The 18,730-nt window shown below is 47.4% G+C and overlaps 1 protein-coding gene across 14 annotated transcripts in view; it reads left to right on the top strand.

Moving 5' to 3' along the window:
• Positions 1 to 18,730, top strand: part of ANK1 (ankyrin 1) — a 207,505-nt gene that overhangs the window by 174,145 nt on the left and 14,630 nt on the right. For 10 of the 14 annotated variants that reach the window (XM_036102283.2, XM_036102286.2, XM_036102285.2 and 7 more), the window contains 2 exons: positions 269 to 415; positions 15,243 to 15,801. In XM_036102283.2, coding sequence (XP_035958176.1) covers positions 269 to 415; positions 15,243 to 15,801 — 706 coding nt within the window. Of the gene's footprint in view, positions 1 to 268; positions 416 to 1,577; positions 1,710 to 3,042; positions 3,625 to 15,242; positions 15,802 to 18,730 lie in introns of those variants that run through there. The other 4 variants (XM_078069580.1, XM_036102295.2, XM_036102296.2 and 1 more) reach the window with 4 other exon arrangements.

Consider the following 18,730-nt stretch of genomic DNA (forward strand, 5'->3'; position numbering starts at 1 on the left):
CTCTTAGATGACAAAAAAACAGTCTTTCCATGCTTTGAAATTGGCCACCATTACAGGGTTGGAAAAGATCTGTGGAAGGATAACAAAATATCCCCCAAAGAGGCGGGTAGTTTTGATTATGACAAAAGAGGGGTGCCTCCACATTCGGAGACGATAAATCACCCCCACCCCCAACTTCCCGCCTGCCCCCCCACATTCCAGCCCCACCCACAATGATGAGAATCCCCGCAGCAAGCGCCCCTTCTCTTCTCCCCCCCGCTCCCTGCAGTGGAGAATCTGTATGCAGCCCTGCGGAACATTGACCGAAGTGAGATCGTGAACATGCTGGAAGGCTCTGGCAGACAAAGCCGCAATCTGAAACCTGAGCGACGGCACACAGACCGGGACTACTCCTCTTCGCCCTCCCAGATGAATGGTGAGTGTCTCCTGGAAGGAGGCGGGGCTGACCTGGGTGCCACTTTCCAGGCACCAGCACGTGACACTTCATGAAACCATCTCTCCCTTTGGTGGGAGGTCGACCTCCACGCGCTCCCTCCCTGGTGGGGGTGAGCGCAGAGGCAAGCACGAGAGACAGGTGTGTACTCCTGGGCAGGGAGGCTTCCTGATGCTCTCTGCAGCGACAGGCTCCTGGCGTGGTCCAGGCAACAGCTGGAGTCGGGGCAGGGCTGGGCCCCTTGCCCCTCTCTGTAGTTCTGCGCCAGGAATGGACCCTCTTGGGCTTGCGTTCCCATCTGTAAGACAGTCAGTGATAGAAAAGCAAAGGGCGTAGAGATTTGGGCACAAGATCTGATGTGGATAAGCTGGCTGGTGTTTTCAAAGTCCTCTTGCGGCCCTTCTGTGAGGCTAAGCGGGCTCCTTTTTTTGAGTCTGGTCTCTCCTCTCTTTCTTTTTTTTCTCACCCCATCTCTTTCCTCTCCCTCTTTTTAATGTGCTTCAAGCATGGTGCAGACCCCCAGCGTGACCAGTGCCAAGGGGAGGAAGCCCGGAGGCCCCTGACCTTTGCCCACAGGACCCCCACTGGGGGCAGGGGTAGGGGGTGCCTCCCTTGCACCTCTTTCCTCCCAGCAGCAGTGAAAGTAGCCAGCTGCATGAAGGAGACGGGCTGGGGGTCCCGCACCCTCTCCCCTCATTTGCCCTCTCTCTAGCCACTGGGCACAGAAAGAGCAGAGGCCCTGCTCTTCGGTGGGAGCCAGGAAGCTAGGGTTCCAGTCCCTCTTTCCTCCCAACTCCATGAGCGGCTGACTGGCTCCTCTTCTTTAAAGTCAGCAACTTAGAGTCGATTCCCGAGGGCCCTTATAGACCTTGAAGGAACGGTTTTAATTCTCTGGTGCCTAAGTCGTCACCCGGGACAGCTACCTCCCGCCGCGCTCCGCAGGCTGCCAGTGTACGGGCGTCCAGGCCGCACACGCGCGTGCTGGCTGCGCAGGCGCCTGCGGCCGGGGGGCGTGCCCCGAGCCGGTGAGTTCCCGGCCGGTCTGGGCGTGCAGCCTCCTTTGGCCAGGTGGAGCCTGCGCATGCCGAGCCCCTCACATGTTTCTCTCTCCCGTGCCCCGTGTCTCCTGAAACATGCCATCTAGCACCGCTGGGCGCAGGGCTCCTCTGTTGATCACGTCCTGTCGTCTTTCTCTTCTGCCTCTGACCTCACCTGGACCTCTCGTCCGCTCATGCTCTCACACTGCCTGGCTCCACTGTCTCCACCTCGGCCCGGTGTTCAGGAGCCGTCCACCTCCGCAGATGCATGTCGTGAAGGACTTCTAGCCCTTCCTCCCCGTGTGTCTCACGGCTGTGTGTGAGGGCGTGTGTGCGCGTGTGTGCACGGCGGGGCGGGGGTCCTCTGGCTCCAGGGAGGCTGTGTACTGCGCACTGCTCGCCGCTCTTCATGTCTGGCGTAAAGAGGCTCCGAGACAGTGGTCCACTCCCATGTCCCTCAGGGGACCAAGCCAGAGCACTGCAGGGACTGCTAAGGAGCTCAGCTCCCTTCCACAGAAAGAGAAAGGGAGGGCAGCTGAGGGATGCTGGGAACTTCGGGAAATCCACGGGACAGAGCTTCTCCTTTTCACTGTGATCCCTGATCCCTTGGTTGGGTTTCTTAACATTCCTGGTGCTGTTTCAGTCAAGTCAAATCAGCAAGTTTTTGTTTCTTTGTGCCCCAGTTATGTACCTAGGGGACAGCAGGCACATAGAATTATGGGAGCAGAAACAAGGCAGGACGACAATTAAAACTATGTTAAGAGGGTGGGTCCCATGTGAAGTGCTCTTACCACAAAAAAAAAAAAAAAAAAAGAGTCCCAGACTCAGGCATCTATGAGTCTCCCATCGGCCACCGGACTTGCAGCCCCAGTCAGGCCTAGAGAGTCCAGTGCCTAAACAAGAGTTCAAAATCCCTCTGTGGGACTGGGTGCTCCGTGACTGGTGAAAAAAGGCTCTGTTTGAGTGGGTCTGCTCATTTAGCAAACACTTTTTGAACCCCCGTCACATGCCAGGCACTGGTCTAGGCAGAGGAGGTAAATCGGTTCTCAGACAGACACGCACAAAAATCCCCTAAAAGTCTGCCTCCAGGGAACTTACCTTCTGTTTGGCGAGTCAAGCAACAATGTAGTATGTAAGTGAATGATAAAACGTGCTAGCAGAGGGAGGGAGGAAGCCAGGGCAGGAGCAGAGCTCAGACGGCATCAGGAGGCCAGCTCTTACAGACTCCCCTGAGGACACTGGGTCACTAGAAGTGAAATAGGGAGCCACTGGAGGCTTTGGCGAGAAAGAGTAGCATGATCTAACTTAAGTTTTCAAAGGATTCCTCTCCCTGCTTTGTTGTTCTTAGATAATCACAAACTGAATGCTTCTACGCGTCCTGGCTTCCCTGTCTAGCCCTGTCACCCCTTCCGCCCCTCCTCCAGCAGGCCTCCTGATGGACACAGGCTGTGTGCCCTGCATGCGGGCTCCCCACCTCGGCCCAAGCAGACAGACACCCGGCTCAGTCTGCTCTGCCCTTCTGGCACTAGAATTGGCTTCTCTCTGTTTATCCTGCCCTCTTCCCTGTCCCAGGAAGACCATCCCATATCTGGGTACCATTCTGGCCTGGAAAGAAGGAGCAGGAGGGCTGAGAGGTAGAAGGCGAGAGAGCGGCCACCCGTCATTCCCCTGCCACTCTCCTGGGCAGGGGCCCATGATGGCTTGTCCTGCTGCCCGCCCAGCCCTCCACACAGATGTCGCAGTTGAACCTTGCCTCCTTTGCACTTTACCTTGCTTCTTTGCTTGTCTGAGCCTCCTTATGAAGTGATGGGGATGAAGGGCAGGGCTTGAGTGCTCTGTGCTGTCAAGGAAACAGAAACTCAAGATCTGTTTTCCTTCTGTCCTGGCTCCTCTTGCCATATGTGCCTGGCCTGGTCAAAGCAGAAAGGGGCTTAAGTTGAAAGGCTAGTTTTCTTCCCCTTCACTGGAGAAGACTGCCCTGGGTTCTTGGGTAATAAACATGAAGAAAAAACTTGCCCATAAAGCAAAAAAAAGAAAAGCATGTTTCTAAAAACAAATCACATTTCTCATAGAAGAGGGAAAAAATGGACATCTCACATCCACACTTGTCAGGTCCGTTTGTTTGATAAGTTAGACATGTGGTAATGTCAAAATAAAATGTGTTTTACTTCTGTCAACTTCTGAATACAACTGGTGAATGTGGCTCTTGTCTGAGGTCAGGCTGGCTGTCCGCTCCTTGTCTAGCTTGCTACTAACATTAAACTCTGAGGGTGATCATTACATCTTGGTCAGCAGAAAGCCAGCAGGATAACCAGAGATGAAGAGAGACTTGGGGAGGGACTGCTGGCCTGTGCTCTGCCCCAGAGCAGTATCTGTAGTTGCCTCTTACCTGATCTCCCCAAAATGCAACCCCAGAGGGAGGAGGAGCTCTAGACTGAGGGGTGGGCTGGTGACTCAGGGGTGGCAGAGCCACATGAGACTATTAGAAAGACGGGCACTTCTGAAACTCAACCTAGGGGACTCAGCAGACCTTACTATGGTCTGGCCCACGCCAGATTTTGTGAGATAATCCTCATGAGGATAAGCTCAGGCCTTATGAGCATTGCTCTGACTTAATTGTAATCCCCACTGGCACTGTGTATGGCTACCCACAGCCTCAGATCTAAGCTTATGGGGATGTGGATAGATCAGTGGGTGTCCTCTGGAGCCTGAGAGGGAGCAGCGAGGCATACACCTTAGACACTATTACTAGAGGAGGGGCTCCAGAATAAAGAAAAGCCAGGAAGTCCTGGGAGAGGGTATGCATGAGTTCTTTTCATGGACACATTTCATTTGGGTGCATTCCATTAAGGTAAACACCATGGAAGTTTTAAGGAAGAAAGTTCCCAAAGGATACCCAAATGAGCCTCAGGTATTCTGTGGCCAGTAGAGCCACCCTCTTCCTGTCTTTGTCAGGTCTTACTGAGATTCCCAAAGGTGACAGAAATTCACTTGGCTATAACCAAGGGGCTGTTTAAGATGCATTCCACTTATGGCCAAAATGAGGTAAATAGATAAGGACTGAATATACACTCCTGCTTAAAACAGCCCCCCACTCCCAAAATGGGCCAAATATACGAAACAATAGTTCTCACGACTTTGGACATTAGTCAATAAAAGACCGTGATCCATGGGACATGGGAAATAATTGAGAAGAACTCTGTAATTGCTAGTTTCTAGGTCATGACATGGGGAAGAGAAATCCAAGAAGTTTCCCTGGGTTGAAAAGAAGTTGTTGAGAATCCAGAGAGAATGGGGCAGCTAGAGTTGTCGAGATATAGAGTACCAGGGAAGACATAGCTGCTTAGAGAATTCTAGAGATCTTCAGAGGGTCCCCTACAAGTTTTGGTTGAGTATTAATCAGCAATTCCCAACAGTCAGACTGATCATTCAGAGACATTGCATAGGGAACAAAAGAGGGCCTTATCTGGAAATGGAAGAAAAAAACTAGCCCTAGGTTGATCAGTGCTCCAGTCCTATCTAATCAACCTTGAAAGCAAACCTCAAAAGGATCAGATTGCTTCCAAGTTATTTAACCGCATAACAGAACAAAGCTCAAGAATATTCATAGGAATACAACAATATCTAGCACCCACCAAGATAAAATTCACAATGTCTGATATCTAGTTAAAGATTACCAGACATAGAGATAGGAGGGGCACCTGGGTGGCTCAGTCAGTTAAGTGTCTGCCTTCCATTCAGGTCATGATCCCAGGGTCCTAGGATTGAGTCCCACATGGGGCTCCCTGCTCAGCGGGGAACCTGCTTCTCCCTCTCCCTCTGCCTGACACTCTGCCTACTTGTGCGTGCTCTCTCTCTCTCTCTCTCTCTCTTTTTCTGTGTGTCAAATAAATAAATAAAATCTTAAAAAAAAAAAAGATAGGAAAATGTGACCCATAATAGAGAAAAATCAATCAATTAAAACTGACTCTAAACTGAAACAGATGTTAGAATTAGCAGACAAGAATGGTAAAACAGTTATTATAACTGTATTTCAGGTGTTAAAAAAGTTAAGTAGAGACATAGAAAACATTTTAAAACACTCAAGCCAATCTTCTAGAGAGGAAATTATAACGTGTAGGATGAAAAATACACTGAATGGATTAGACATTACAGAAGAAAAGATTAGTGAATTTGATAACATAGTAGTAGAAACTCTTCAAAACCCAAAAGAAAAGAAAATTTTTAAAAAGCCTCAGTGACCTTATATTTGTGAAAATAGAGTTCCCAACAGAGAATGGGTGAAAAAGCATGTGAAGAAATAAGGGCTGAAAAATGTCCAATTTTGATGAAAGCTATAAATACACAGATCTAAGAAGTTCAATGAATCACATGCACAAGAAACATGAGAGCAACTATGGCAAGGCATATTTTAAACAAACTGGTCAAAACCAGTGATAGAGAAAGTCTTGAAAGTAGTCAAAGAAAAAGGGACATGTACAAAAGAACAAAGATAAGGATGACATCAAACATCTTTTTTGGAAACAATGCAAGTCAGAAGACAGTGGAGCAACATCTTTACAGTAGACCACATCTTTAAGGAACACTTCTAAAGTAACCTAGAATTCTATACCTAGCAAGAATAGCTTTCAAAAATGAAGGCAAATAAAGACTTTGCAAAACATACAAAAACTGAAAGAATTCACCACCAGGAGACCCATGCTTCAAGCAAGGTTAAGAAAATAAATAAAAGTCTTTTAGGCCAAAGTAAAATGCTACCAGACAGAAATATGGATCTATAAGAAGGAATTAACAGTGCAAAAATGTTAACTGCAAGGATAAATACATAATTTTCTAGTTAGTTACATTATTTCCTCATTATTTAAATCTCTTTAAAAGATAATCAGTGGTGTAAACAAAAATAATAACAATGTAATGTTGGGTTTATAATATATGTAAAAGTAAAATGTATGACAACAATAGTAGAAAAGTCAAAAAAGTCAAGAGGGAAAAATGGAGACGTACTATTATAAGGTACTTATACTATATACCAAGTGTTATAATTTCACTTCAAAGTGGACTGTGATAGGGGCGCCTGGATGGTTCAGTCGGTTAGGCATCTAACTCTTGGTTTCTGCTCAGGTCATGGTCTCAGGGTCGTGGGATCAGCCCTGCCTCAAGCTCCACACTCAGCGGGGAGTCTGCTTCTCCTCTCCCTCTCCCCCTCCCCCTACTCACACACTCTCTGTCTCTCTAAAATAAATAAGTCTTTTTTAGAAAGTAGTCTGTGATAGGTCATGGATGTATATTATGAGCCTTAAAGCAACTACTCAAATAATAAAACAGAATTATACCTAATAATCCATCAAAATAGATCAAATGGAATCATAATAAATTTTAATTAATCCAAAAGAAGACATATAAAGAAGAAAAAGAGAACAGATGGGATAAATAGAAAAGTAGAAATTAGCAAGTGATTGATTTAAACCTAACCATATAAATAATCTTATTAAATATAAATGATCTAAATACTCCAGTTAAAAGGCAGAGATAGTCATACTGAATATATAGGTAAATCTCAACTATGCCCTTCAAATATCAAAACACAAATCCCTTAAAAGTAAAAGGATGAGAAAAGATAAACTGTGCTAACATTAATCAAAAGACAACTGGCATGGTTATATTAATATCAAACAAGTAGGTTTCAGAACAAAGAATATTACCAGTGAGGACGAAAATAATTTTGTAAGTAGTTCATCAAGAGGGCATGACAATCCTAAATGCTTATGTGCCTAGTAATATAGCTTTAAAATACATGGAGCAAAAACTGAGAAAACTGCAATGAGAAATAGACAAAACCACAGTTATAGTGGGAGATTTCGATATCCCTGTCTTGATAATTGATAGAACAAGTAGAAAAATCAGTAAGCATATGGAAGATTTGAACAACACTGTCCTCCAGCTTGACCTAATTGACACTTATAAACATTAACAGCAGCATGCACATTCTTCTCAGTTGCATCTGGAACTTATACCAACATGGAACATATTCGAGACCATAAAGCAAGTCTCAGATTTAGAAGAATTTGAGATATACAAAGCATGTTCTCTAACCACAGTGAAACTAAATTAGAAAACAATAACAGAAAATCTGGAAATCTCAAATATTTGGAGCTAAATAATACACTCCTAAATAACCCATGGGTCAAAAAAGAGAGTAAAAGGGAAATTAGAATATAGTCTGAGTTGAATGTAAGTAAGAACACAAGACATCAAAATTTATAGGATGCCAGTTGTGTGTTGGACTCAGCCTATCAATAGCTAATATTGTGGCTGGACCAGCCCTTGTGGTTCTTATTATGATTGCAAGATGTCCATTAGCAATAACCACCAGGAAGCTTTGGGGGGGAGGTTTATTACTTACAGAAATTGAAAATTACATAGCATATTTAAGACCACATAGCAAGGTTGTGAGGAGAGATAGAGATCAAGCTTGGGGCTGAGGTTCTGGTTTTTGGGGGGTTGAGAGTGGGGACCTAGGGTTTCATGGGCTCACTTTTTTTTTTAAGATTTTTTTTTTTTATTTATTTGAGAGAGAGAAAGAGCACAAGCAGGAGGGAGAGGCAGAGGGAGAGGGAGCGGGAGAAGCAGACTAGCCACCGAGCAGGGAGCCCATGCGGGGCTCAATCCCAGGACCCTGAGATAATGACCTGAACCCAAACCTGACACTTTAACCAAATGAGCCACCCAGATGCCCCTCATGGGCTCACTATTGGTAAATTTAAAACATAAGAGTGGGAATTTAAAGCATGAGAAAAGAAAAATCAAGTGGCCCAAATGATCAGTTACTGAAATCAACCAAGATCTCCATAACAGAAGGGCCTCAGTCAGGGGAGGTGGCCTGGCAATGTGTTTATTTGAGGTAGCCATCTTTGAAGTGGATACCTGGGCAATTAAAGCTTAGGTGAGGCACTTGCATTACAGAAAGTAAAAAAAGAAAAAGAAAAGAAAACCCAACAGTCAGGGCATTATGCTACACTAGTAAGGCAGTACTTAGGGGTGGACAATGTCTACATGGGAAAAGAGAAACGTTCTTAAATTTTAAAAATTATCCACATGAGAGGAAGGAAAATATCCAACTCCAGCCCATGCTAGCTCTCTTTTTTTCCACCTAAGGTAGTGGGAAAAAAATCTTAATACTTGTGAAGCTCATAGTCCAAAGGTATAGAGGCTCACTAAAAGACCGAGACCTAATCACAGGACTAGAGAATGCTTTTCCTCCCCCCACACCTCACCAGTGCATTACTAAAGGCCTATTCTCAGCAGTTCCTTTTATTTAGTACATCACATCTGGATATCAAGAAAAATTTATAAGGCATCCCAAAAGGCAAAAAACACAGTTTGAAGAGACAGAGCAAGCATTAGAACCAGTCATGGCAAGGGATGTTGGAATTATCAAACTGGGGATTTAAAACAACTATAATCAATATGCTAAGGGTTCTAATGGATAAAATAGGCATTATGTAGGAACAGTGGGTATTATAAGCAGAGAGATGAAAATCCTAAGAAAGAACCAGAAAGAAATACTAGCATAAATGAAGAACGCTTCTGATGGGATACTAGTATGCTGGACACAGCTGAGGAAAGAATCTCTGAGCTTGAGGATATGTCAACAGGAATCTCCAAAACCAAAAAGTAAAGAGAACAAAGACCGAAAGCATAGAATACCCAAGGAGTGTGGAGCGACAACAGAAGGTGTAACATACACATAATGGCAATACCAGATGGAGAAGAAAGAAAGGAACAGAAGAAATATTTGAAAAAACTAATGACTGAGAATTTACCCAAATTAATGTTGGACACCAACCCCCAAATTCAGAAAGCTCAGAGAACACAGTAGGATAAATGCCAAAAACTACACTTAGGCATATCATTTTCAAGTCACAGGAAGTCAAAGATAAAGAAAAAAATCCTGAAAAATAACAAATAAAAAAAAACAAGAGGGAAAAACACCTTACCTATAGAGGAACAAAGATAACATTACATCTGACTCCTCTTAGCAGCCCTACAGACAAGAAGGAAGTGATGTGAAATATTTAAGTGTTGAGAGGAAAAAACACCAACCTGGAATTCCTTATCCTCTAAAATTTTATACTTCAAAAGTGAAAAAGGAATAAAGACTTCTCAGACAACCAAAAATTGAGGGAATTTGTTGCCAGCAGACCCGCCTTGCAAAAAGTATTAAAATAAGTTCTTTTGAGAGAAGGAAGACAATATGGGTGAGGAACCTGGATGTACATAAAGTAAGGAAGAGCATCAAAGAAAGATTAAGTGAAAATAAAATAAAAACTTAAATTTTCTTACTCTTAGTTGATCTACAGTTTGTTCAAAATGATAATAGCAATAATGTATTCAATTATGCCTGCTTATGTATGTATCTTATGCCTGTACACACACACACATACATATATGCTATGTGTAAGTGAAATGAATGAGGAGTGATGCACAGCAGTGGTAGAAGGAACGGGAGGGAGGAATTAAGATTATTTTATTATAAGGTACTCACACTACCTGTGCTGTAGTGTTATTTGAAAGTGGACTGTATAAGTGTATATTGCAAACACCAGGGCAACCACTAAAAATAAAATTTTAAAGAAGCATAACTAATATGCTAAGAAAGGAGAAAAGATGGAATCATATAAAATGCTCAATTAAAACCACAAAAGGCAGAAAAAGAGTAGAAGATAAAAATAGGAACAAAGAACACAGGCAACAAATAAAAAACAGTAACAAATAGGATAGATATCAATCCAGCTATATCAAGAATCACTTTGGGGGACAATGGTCTAAACGTACCAATTAAAAGACTCAGAATGGATCAAAAAACACATCTTGTCTACATGAAACCCATTTTAAATATAAAGACACATGTGGATTAAAAGTAAATGGATGGACAAAAATATACCATGCTAACACTAATCAAAAGAATACATGAGAAACTATATTAATTTCAGACAGAGCAGACCTCAAAGCAAAGAAAGTTATCAGGGATAAAGAGGGGCATTACATAATGATAAAGAGGTCAGTTCTGCAAGAAGGCATAGTAATCCTTAACATGTATGTGCCTAACAACAGAGCATCAAACTATGGGAGGCAAAAACTGAGAGAACTGCAAGGAGAAACAGATGAATCCACTATCAGAGTTGGAAACTCTAGCACCCCTGTGTCAGAAATGGACAGACCCAGTAGGCAGAAAATGGGTGAGGACAGTTGAACTCAACAAGACCATCATCAACTGGATGTGACTGACATCTATAGCCTACTTCATCCAACAGCAGCAGAATACACATTTTTCTCAAGTTCACATGGAACATTCACCAAGATAGACCATATTCTGGGCCATAAAACACATCTTAATAAATTTAAAAGAATGGAAATAAATCAGTGTAATCCATCAGATTAACAAACTAAAAAAGAAAAACCACATGATTATCACAATAGAAGAAGAAAAAGTATTTGACAAATCCAATATCCATTCCTGATTAAAAAAAAAAAAAACAACAACAACAAAAGATGGATAAATTAGTGAACAGAATGGAGTCCAGAAATAGAACCACATCTATATGAACAACTGATTTTCAACAGAAGTGCAAAGGCAATTCGGTGGAGAAAGGGTAATTTTTACAAGTGGGGCTGGAATAATTGGATTTTCATAAGCAAAAATGAACTTGGATTCATACCTTGCATCAGCACATACAAAAATTAACTCAAAGTGGATGGCAGCTTAAATGTAAAACCTAACATAAACACTTATAGAAATAAACATAAAACTATACAACTTCTAGAAGGAAACATAAAAGAAAACCTTAGAAATCTTGGTTAAGGCAAAGATTTCTTAGCTACGACACTAAAAGTGCAATCTGTAAAAAATGATAAATCGGGCTTCATCAAATTTAAAAAACTTTTGCTATTCAAAATACACTGTTAAGAAAGTGAAAAATTAAGCCACAGATTGGGAGAAAATATTGGAAATAATCATCTGATATAGGACTTGTATCTAGAATATGTAAAAAACTCTCAAAACTCAGTAAGAAGAAAACAAACAGTCCAATTTTTAGGAGAACAGAAAATTTGAATAGACAGTTAACCTAGAAGAGATACAGATGGCAAATAAGCACATAAAAAGATGCTCAGCATTGTTAGTCATTAGGAAAATACAAATTAAAACTACAAGGAGATCCCACGACCCCCCCGTAAGAATGGCTAAAATGGAAAAGGCCAATCATACCAGGTGTCAATGAGGATAGGGAGGAACTGGCCCTCTCATCCACTGCTGGTGCGAATGTAAAACGGGACAGCGAATTTGGAAAAGACTTTGCTTCTTGAGAAGTTAAAATACACCTATCCTATGATCCAGCCACTCGGTTCCTAGGTGTGTACCCAAAAGAAAAAACATATGTTCACACGGACAAGCAGCTTTATTTGGAACAGCCCCAAACTGGAAGCAACTCACATGTGCATTAACAGGTGAATGGATGAACCACCTGTGATGTACCCACCTAAAGGAATACAGCTCAGCGGTAACAATGGATAAATCATCGATGAATTCAACAGCATGGGTGATACCCAAATCACTAGGCCCAGTGAAAGAAACCAGACAGAAAAGAGTATACACTGTGTAAGTCCATTTATAGAAAGTTCTGGGAAATGCAACCTAATGTACGGTGACAGAAGCAGATTGGTGGTTACCTGGGAATGGGGACGCAGAAGGAAGGATTGCAAAGAAACGTGAGGACACCTTTCAAGGGCGATGAATATCCCTCTTTTCGTTGTGGTGATGGTTTCTTGGAACTTATCCAATTAGCTACTTGAAAATATGTGCACTTACTGTATGTCAACTATACTTCAATAAAGCAATTTTAAAAGATACTAATGGCAAAATCTAGTGACAAGACCACTCTTACTGTGTGCCCTGAGCCAGTTCCTGAACCTCTAGTTTGCTAATCTATAGGAGAAATATTGCTTTCCTTGTAGGGTTGTTGTGACAACTAAAAATAACATATTAGGTATTTTTTTTTTTACAAAATAGATGCTTAATTAGTAATGGAAACAATATAATAATGCCTTCAAGAATAAGAAGAGGAGTGCTTAGGTGTTTCAGTCGGTTAAGCATCTGCCTTCAGGGGCGCCTGGGTGGCTCAGTTGGTTAAGCGACTGCCTTCGGCTCAGGTCATGATCCTGGAGTCCCTGGATCGAGTCCCGCATCGGGCTCCCTGCTCGGCGGGGAGCCTGCTTCTCCCTCTGACCCTCCCCCCTCTCATGTGCTCTCTCTCTCTCATGCCCTCTGTCTCAAATAAATAAATAAAAAATCTTTAAAAAAAAAAAAATTTAAAAAAAAAAAAAAAAAAGCATCTGCCTTCAGCTCAGGTCATGATCCTAGGGTTCTGGGATCGAGCCCCGAGTCGGGCTCCCTGCTCAGCGAGGAGCCTGCTTCTCCCTCTCCCTCTGCGCCCCCCCCCCCCCCGCTCATGTGCTCTCTCTCTCAAGTAAATGAATAAAATCTTTTTTTAAAAAAAGGGGGGGAATAAGAAAAATAATCACTTGACTCTCAAATGTTCTGCTCACATATATTCCGGAGAGATTTCCAGGGAGGGTTTGAAGGCCATTGACCTTGGTTTCCCAATTCCTTAGGTCGAGGTTCCACTTACAGTGATTTGGATTTAACACAGGAAGATTTGGCCCACTCATTTCTCCTACTCTCCCACCTCTTCTTTGTCCCTCCTTGTTTGGCCAGAGCTGTTAGTCTGCAAGCACAGTGCTACCCTTCCAGCCACCCAGCACCTGATGGTCTCTTCCTCCCACTTCTCATTGTGGGCTCCGGAACCACAGAGACTTATAGAGATCAGTCAGGAAGAAAACTCTCCTGGGATGATGAAGAGAGGATGTATGTCAATCATACAGCATGGTTTCTGGCACCTGGGACACAAGTCCTCCTCACGCATCTGGAGAGTTCTGCAGTAGTCACCAGGGCCTATGGAGTCCCAATCCTGTTCTAGGAAAGTGGGAGGGAGAGGGAGACACCATCCCTGCCTTCAAAGAGTGTACTGTCCCACGAACCAGCTTAGCAAGGGAACATAGGACGGGTTCAAAGATGGGGGGGAAACGAGGTGAGCCGAAGTCGCTGGGAAAACCCCAAGAAAACAGAGGGTGAAGAGAACCTGTCTTGTTTGCACGCATTGGTGTGTTTGTAATCCTCAACCCTCTAGCACAGTCCCCGGCATGTAAGTGGCCCTCAGTTAGTATCTTTGGGTTGAACAAGTAAGTGAATGAGGATAGCCACAGATAGCTTCGTCTCCAGTAGAGAAGCAGTGAGAGAGCCGGAGCTGTGTCCAGCCTGGGGATGAGGAGGGTCCATCTGTGTGGGAGAAAGGCCAAGCCCCGGGAAGAGCTGGATGCCGGGGGGGTGGGGGGTGAATGGTGGGACGAAGAGTCTGGATGCTAGGTTAGGGGCCTCTCTGGGCACAGGAAGGTCCCTAGAGACTGTAGGGGCGGCCTCACCCATACCCAGGGGTCCTGTTTTGGCGCTACTGGGTCTTTAGGCACCGGTTCCCCAGCTAAGCTGAGTCGAATGGAGAAGCTTGTCTTCCGGTCCCTTCTCCCACCCACAGATTGGCACGAGCTCTGAAGGGGAGTCAGAGGCCCTCTTTGCCCTATCCACGGACCCCCACTCCTGGCTAGAGGAGAGCAGAGGAGCCAACTGACGGAACATTGCCCATTCGGCTCACCCTCAGATTCCTCATGCACTTACATGTGCCCCTCACTCAGGCTCCGAGTCACTTCTGAACATGAGGGAGCCCATGCCAGAGCCGAGCAGAAGACTAGCAGGGACGCGTATCTGAGCCAGTCTCAAGGGACAGATGTGTGAACAGGCCACAGTGACCACGGGGCCAGGCATGTGGGGGCCTGAGCTCACGGGCCGCAGTCCCACCAGCTCACTGCTGACCTGGGGCCGGCAGGGCCTGCGGGCCAGGAGCTTCCGGGCAGAGCACTGACACAGCCGCGATGGGCCTGGTACCTCCTGCTGCCCTCTGGCCTGGCCCCCTATTCTGAACCCTCAGGACGCTCACTCATGCCACTTTAGATCATTCAGAGTTTCCAAAGCCAGTATGCAACTTGAGGAAAAGTGACTTCATCTGGAACCAAGTGGTTTCCCATTTGACCACCGCACGGAGGGTGGGTGTTCAGTGTACCCCATCAGGCCCCTCCAAGGCAGCTTGGTTACTGGCCCCAGATCTGGGGGGGGGGCTGTTCCCTCCCTTGAAGGGACATCCCTGGCTGGTTACCCCAAGGACTGTGCTAAAGGGATGTTTTGAGCAAAGAGAGAGCAACATTTCTTTCTGCCCAGACATCAAGAAGTGGGCTTTCATCTGGTTGGAGACAGATTGGAGCACAGATCCTTCGGAGCAAGGCTTCTTGATCTAGCGCTCTGAACTGGATAAGAAAGAATTCCAGTCTCTTCTCTTTGCCATTTCAGCAAAGGAGCCCTGTTCTCCGCCCCCACCTCCTGGCTGTCCCCTGCCCACCCCAGAGCCTTGTTTTTCCTGCGCCCGTGCTCTGGGCAGCGGCCACAGGCCTGAGCATTGGACACTGAGCTTGGAAAGCCTCCCTACCCGGAATGTGCATGCATATCTATGGCCGTGCCTGTGTGTGCGTGTGCGTGTGCGTGGATTTGCACGTAAGGTGTGTGACAGAAATCGCTTCTGGAGCATGTTGCCCTCTGTCTGCCCATCCAGGTTACTCCTCGCTGCAGGACGAGCTGCTGTCCCCTGCCTCCCTGCACTACGCGCTTCCCTCTCCGCTGCGTGCAGACCAGTACTGGAACGAGGTGGCCGTCATAGACGCCATCCCCTTGGCGGCCACGGAGCATGACGCCATGCTGGAGATGTCTGACATGCAGGTGTGGTCCGCGGGCCTCACACCCTCTCTGGTCACTGCTGAGGACTCCTCTCTGGAGTGCAGCAAAGCCGAGGACTTGGACACCACCGGCCATGAGTGGAAGCCGGAGGGGGTGCTCTCCGAGGGACCCCAGGGCCCCACGCTGGGCTCTCTGGACCTCGTGGAGGACGACACAGTGGATTCAGATGCCATAAATGGCCTTATCGATTTGCTTGACCAGGAAGAAGGTCAGAGGTCAGAAGAGAAGCTGCCAGGTCACGAGAGGCAGGAGGACTCCACAGGTGCAGGGCGGGACTCAGAGAATGAAGTGTCTCTTGTTTCAGGCCAGCAGAGAGCGCAAGCCCGCATCCCAGCGTCCCCCGGCGGGAGTCGGGCGGTGGAGCCGCGCCAGGGCAGGTAAGGGCTGGGCTGCCGGGGCAGGATCCGTCTTCCCAGGCTTCAGGGGACATTGTGGCTGACGGGGAGCACAGAGGGAATTGGTAGGTGCCCGGGAGCCGTCGCTCAGGCCTCTGTCCTGTGGGTGTTGAGCCGTGATCTGCAAAGGCCAGTCTTGTCCCGAGATGCCCCCCGGGTGTGGCCCGCCGGAGAGAGGCTGGTGGGGGGGCGGTTGGCACAGAGGAGGGCATGAGGAGAGAGATTATAAGGCTCGGGCCAGCCACCTCTCTCGAGTGCAGCTGAGGGTAGGTGCTCTGGGCCCCTGTCGTTATTGGGTGCTTATTGGGGAAGACCATATTTAGAAACCTAGAGGCACCAGGGCCCAGGGGAGTGACTCAGGCAGTCACACAGCCTGCGTGTGACAGAGCTGATAATGGTGCCCTTCTGCTTTACCCTGTTGAAAGTGTGAGGCTGGTGGGCTTAGTAGGCGCAGGGCAGAGCTTTCCACTGTGGAGAGATTGGTGCTCTCCTGGGCTGCTCCTGGGCCTGCAGCAGGCAGCCGTGGGGGCAGATGCTGAGGGTCTTGGGCCTCAGGCCCGACTTACCTCCGTGGCTGGGAGTGGGGGGACCATACCCCCGGGGCTGGGTGGAGTGCGGGGGACCACTTTGGCCTCCCGGGACTGGCATAGGAGCTGAGCCGCAGTGGCCCTTTCCCCCGAAATTGCTTCCTAAAGTTTCCCTAAAGCAAGGAGATGGTCCATGTGCCCCCTGAAGGCTGTGCACACCCACCATACCCGCGTGGCTCAGGTCTGGCCAGGCCTCGGGCAACCTGTTCTCATTTCCTCTTCCCACGCCCCTGGCTCCTCTGGCCCTCTCAGAAGCCCAGGCTGACTGGGCCCTTCCCCGGGGTCCATCCAGTGTGGCCCGAATACCCTAGGCGGAGGGAAAGAAGACCATTTACAAGATGGGACAGCAAGGATTTATGTCGTTTCATTTTCGTTTCCCAAACGAATCCTTTGATGAGCAGTGAGAGTTGGATGGACAGGGCCCGTGGGGATTCAGAGTGAAACGGTGGGTGGCATCCCTGTGGCCGAGGCCACCCCCCAACAACCTGGGACAGCCAGTCACTGAGCAGCACTGACTGGGTGCGCATTGCGCACACTGCATGCTGGCCCGGCCGCTGCACCACGAGGAGCCCGGCCTCGCAGGGGGGAACCAGAAGGCCTGGTGCTAGGCCTCGGTGTGGTACAGTTTGGGTCTCTGACCGCGGTAAGCCTTCCAGTGGGGACAGGTGAATTTCGGTCACTCCCCCAACAGTATGTATGGAGCGCCTACTGGGTGCCGGGCACCTGTGAACCGTGCCTAGGTGCAGGGAACGTGGCATTGAACAGAACAGACGAAAGCCTCCATCTGCAAGAAGTTTATGTTCTAGCGGGGAAACGGACAATAAATGAGATAAAGCCAGTGAAATGGAAAGTAATTAAAAGGGAGAAGTGAGCCCCTGGGTGGCTCAGTTGGTAAGCATTCTACTCTTGATTTTGGCTCAGGTCACGATCTCAGGGTTGTAAGATCAAGCCCCATGTTGGGCTCCATGCTGGGCATAGAGCCTGCTTGAGATTCTCTCCCTCCTCCCTCTGCCCCTCTCCACCACCACCACCCTCCCCCCAGAAGAAAAGGGAAAAGTTAGGTGATGGTGCTAAAAAAGGAAAATAAAAGTGGGGAGATAGGTCGTATGTATGTGTGTGGAGAGGAGATGGCCGAAATGAGGGAAGCCTGAGACCACAATGTTGGAGTAAAGAGCAGAGGAATTGAGGGGTGAGCCATGTGAATACCGAGGGCACGTATCCGGCAGGAGGCCCAGCCAGCACAAAGGCCTTGCAGTAGGCACAGTCGAGGAACAGTGAGAAGGTCACTGATCACCGCAGAGTGATTGAGGGAGGTAATGGGGCCAGACATGCCAGGCCTTGAGGCTCTAGAAAGACGAAAGACTTTGGCATTTACTGGGTGGAATGGGGAGCCACCAGAGGGTTTTGAGCAGAGGAGTGAGGCGATGTGGCAGTTGCCTTGAGAGCAGCCTGACATGGCCAGGGCTCAAGGCAGGGAGATGAGCCAGGAGGCAAGCATTGCTGCTGGTATGGGCCAAGATGGTAGCAGCGCTGGTGGCCAGAGTGATTGTGCTCAGGATATATACTTGAAAGCTGAACCAGAAGGTTCACTGAACAAACAAGGCGTGGAGTGTGAGAGACCGAGAGACGTCAGAGCTTACTGGTACCCTCGATCTGTCCACTGGAAGGACGAAAATACTATACTGCAGTGTGGGGAAGACTGGGTGGGACAGGCTCGGGAGAAGGTCATGAGTGTGGACTTGACTGTGCTATCCCCGAGATGCCTATTAGACCCCCAAAGCAGAGATGTGCAGGAGGCAGTTGGGTCTACACATCTGTAGGTCAAGGAAGAGAGGCTGTGTGCACACTGGGGCATGCAGAACACACAGACGGGGTGTGAAGCCGTGGACCGAATGAGCTTACTGTGGGTGTAGGTAGAGATGAGGTCTGAGAACGGAGCCCTGGGGTGCTCCCATGTTCAGGAGTCAGAGAAATTAGGAGAAACCAACAAAGGACACCGAGAAGTGGTAGCCAGAGAGGGTGCGGGGAAATCAGGCAAATGTGGTGTCTTGGAAGCCATAGAAGAGCGTGTTTCCAGGGGAGAGAGTGGCCACCTTATTGGACGAGTGCTGGGATAAGGACTGTGGAGGGCAGGCGGCCCGGAGGGCTGGAGGGGAGGCGGTGAGGTGATGGGCGTGGAGACCTGGGTGACGCCCATCTGGGTGAGCCAAGTGCCTCAGGAGCCCAGGGAGGAGAGCCGTCCACTTAAAGGGATGGGGCCAGTGGTACTGGTCCCCATGGCCCTTTCCACCTGGACAGCACGGACGGACCATCTGGGCCTCTCT

This window comes from Halichoerus grypus, chromosome 3 (assembly GCF_964656455.1).
Source record: "Halichoerus grypus chromosome 3, mHalGry1.hap1.1, whole genome shotgun sequence".
Taxonomy (NCBI): domain Eukaryota; kingdom Metazoa; phylum Chordata; class Mammalia; order Carnivora; family Phocidae; genus Halichoerus; species Halichoerus grypus.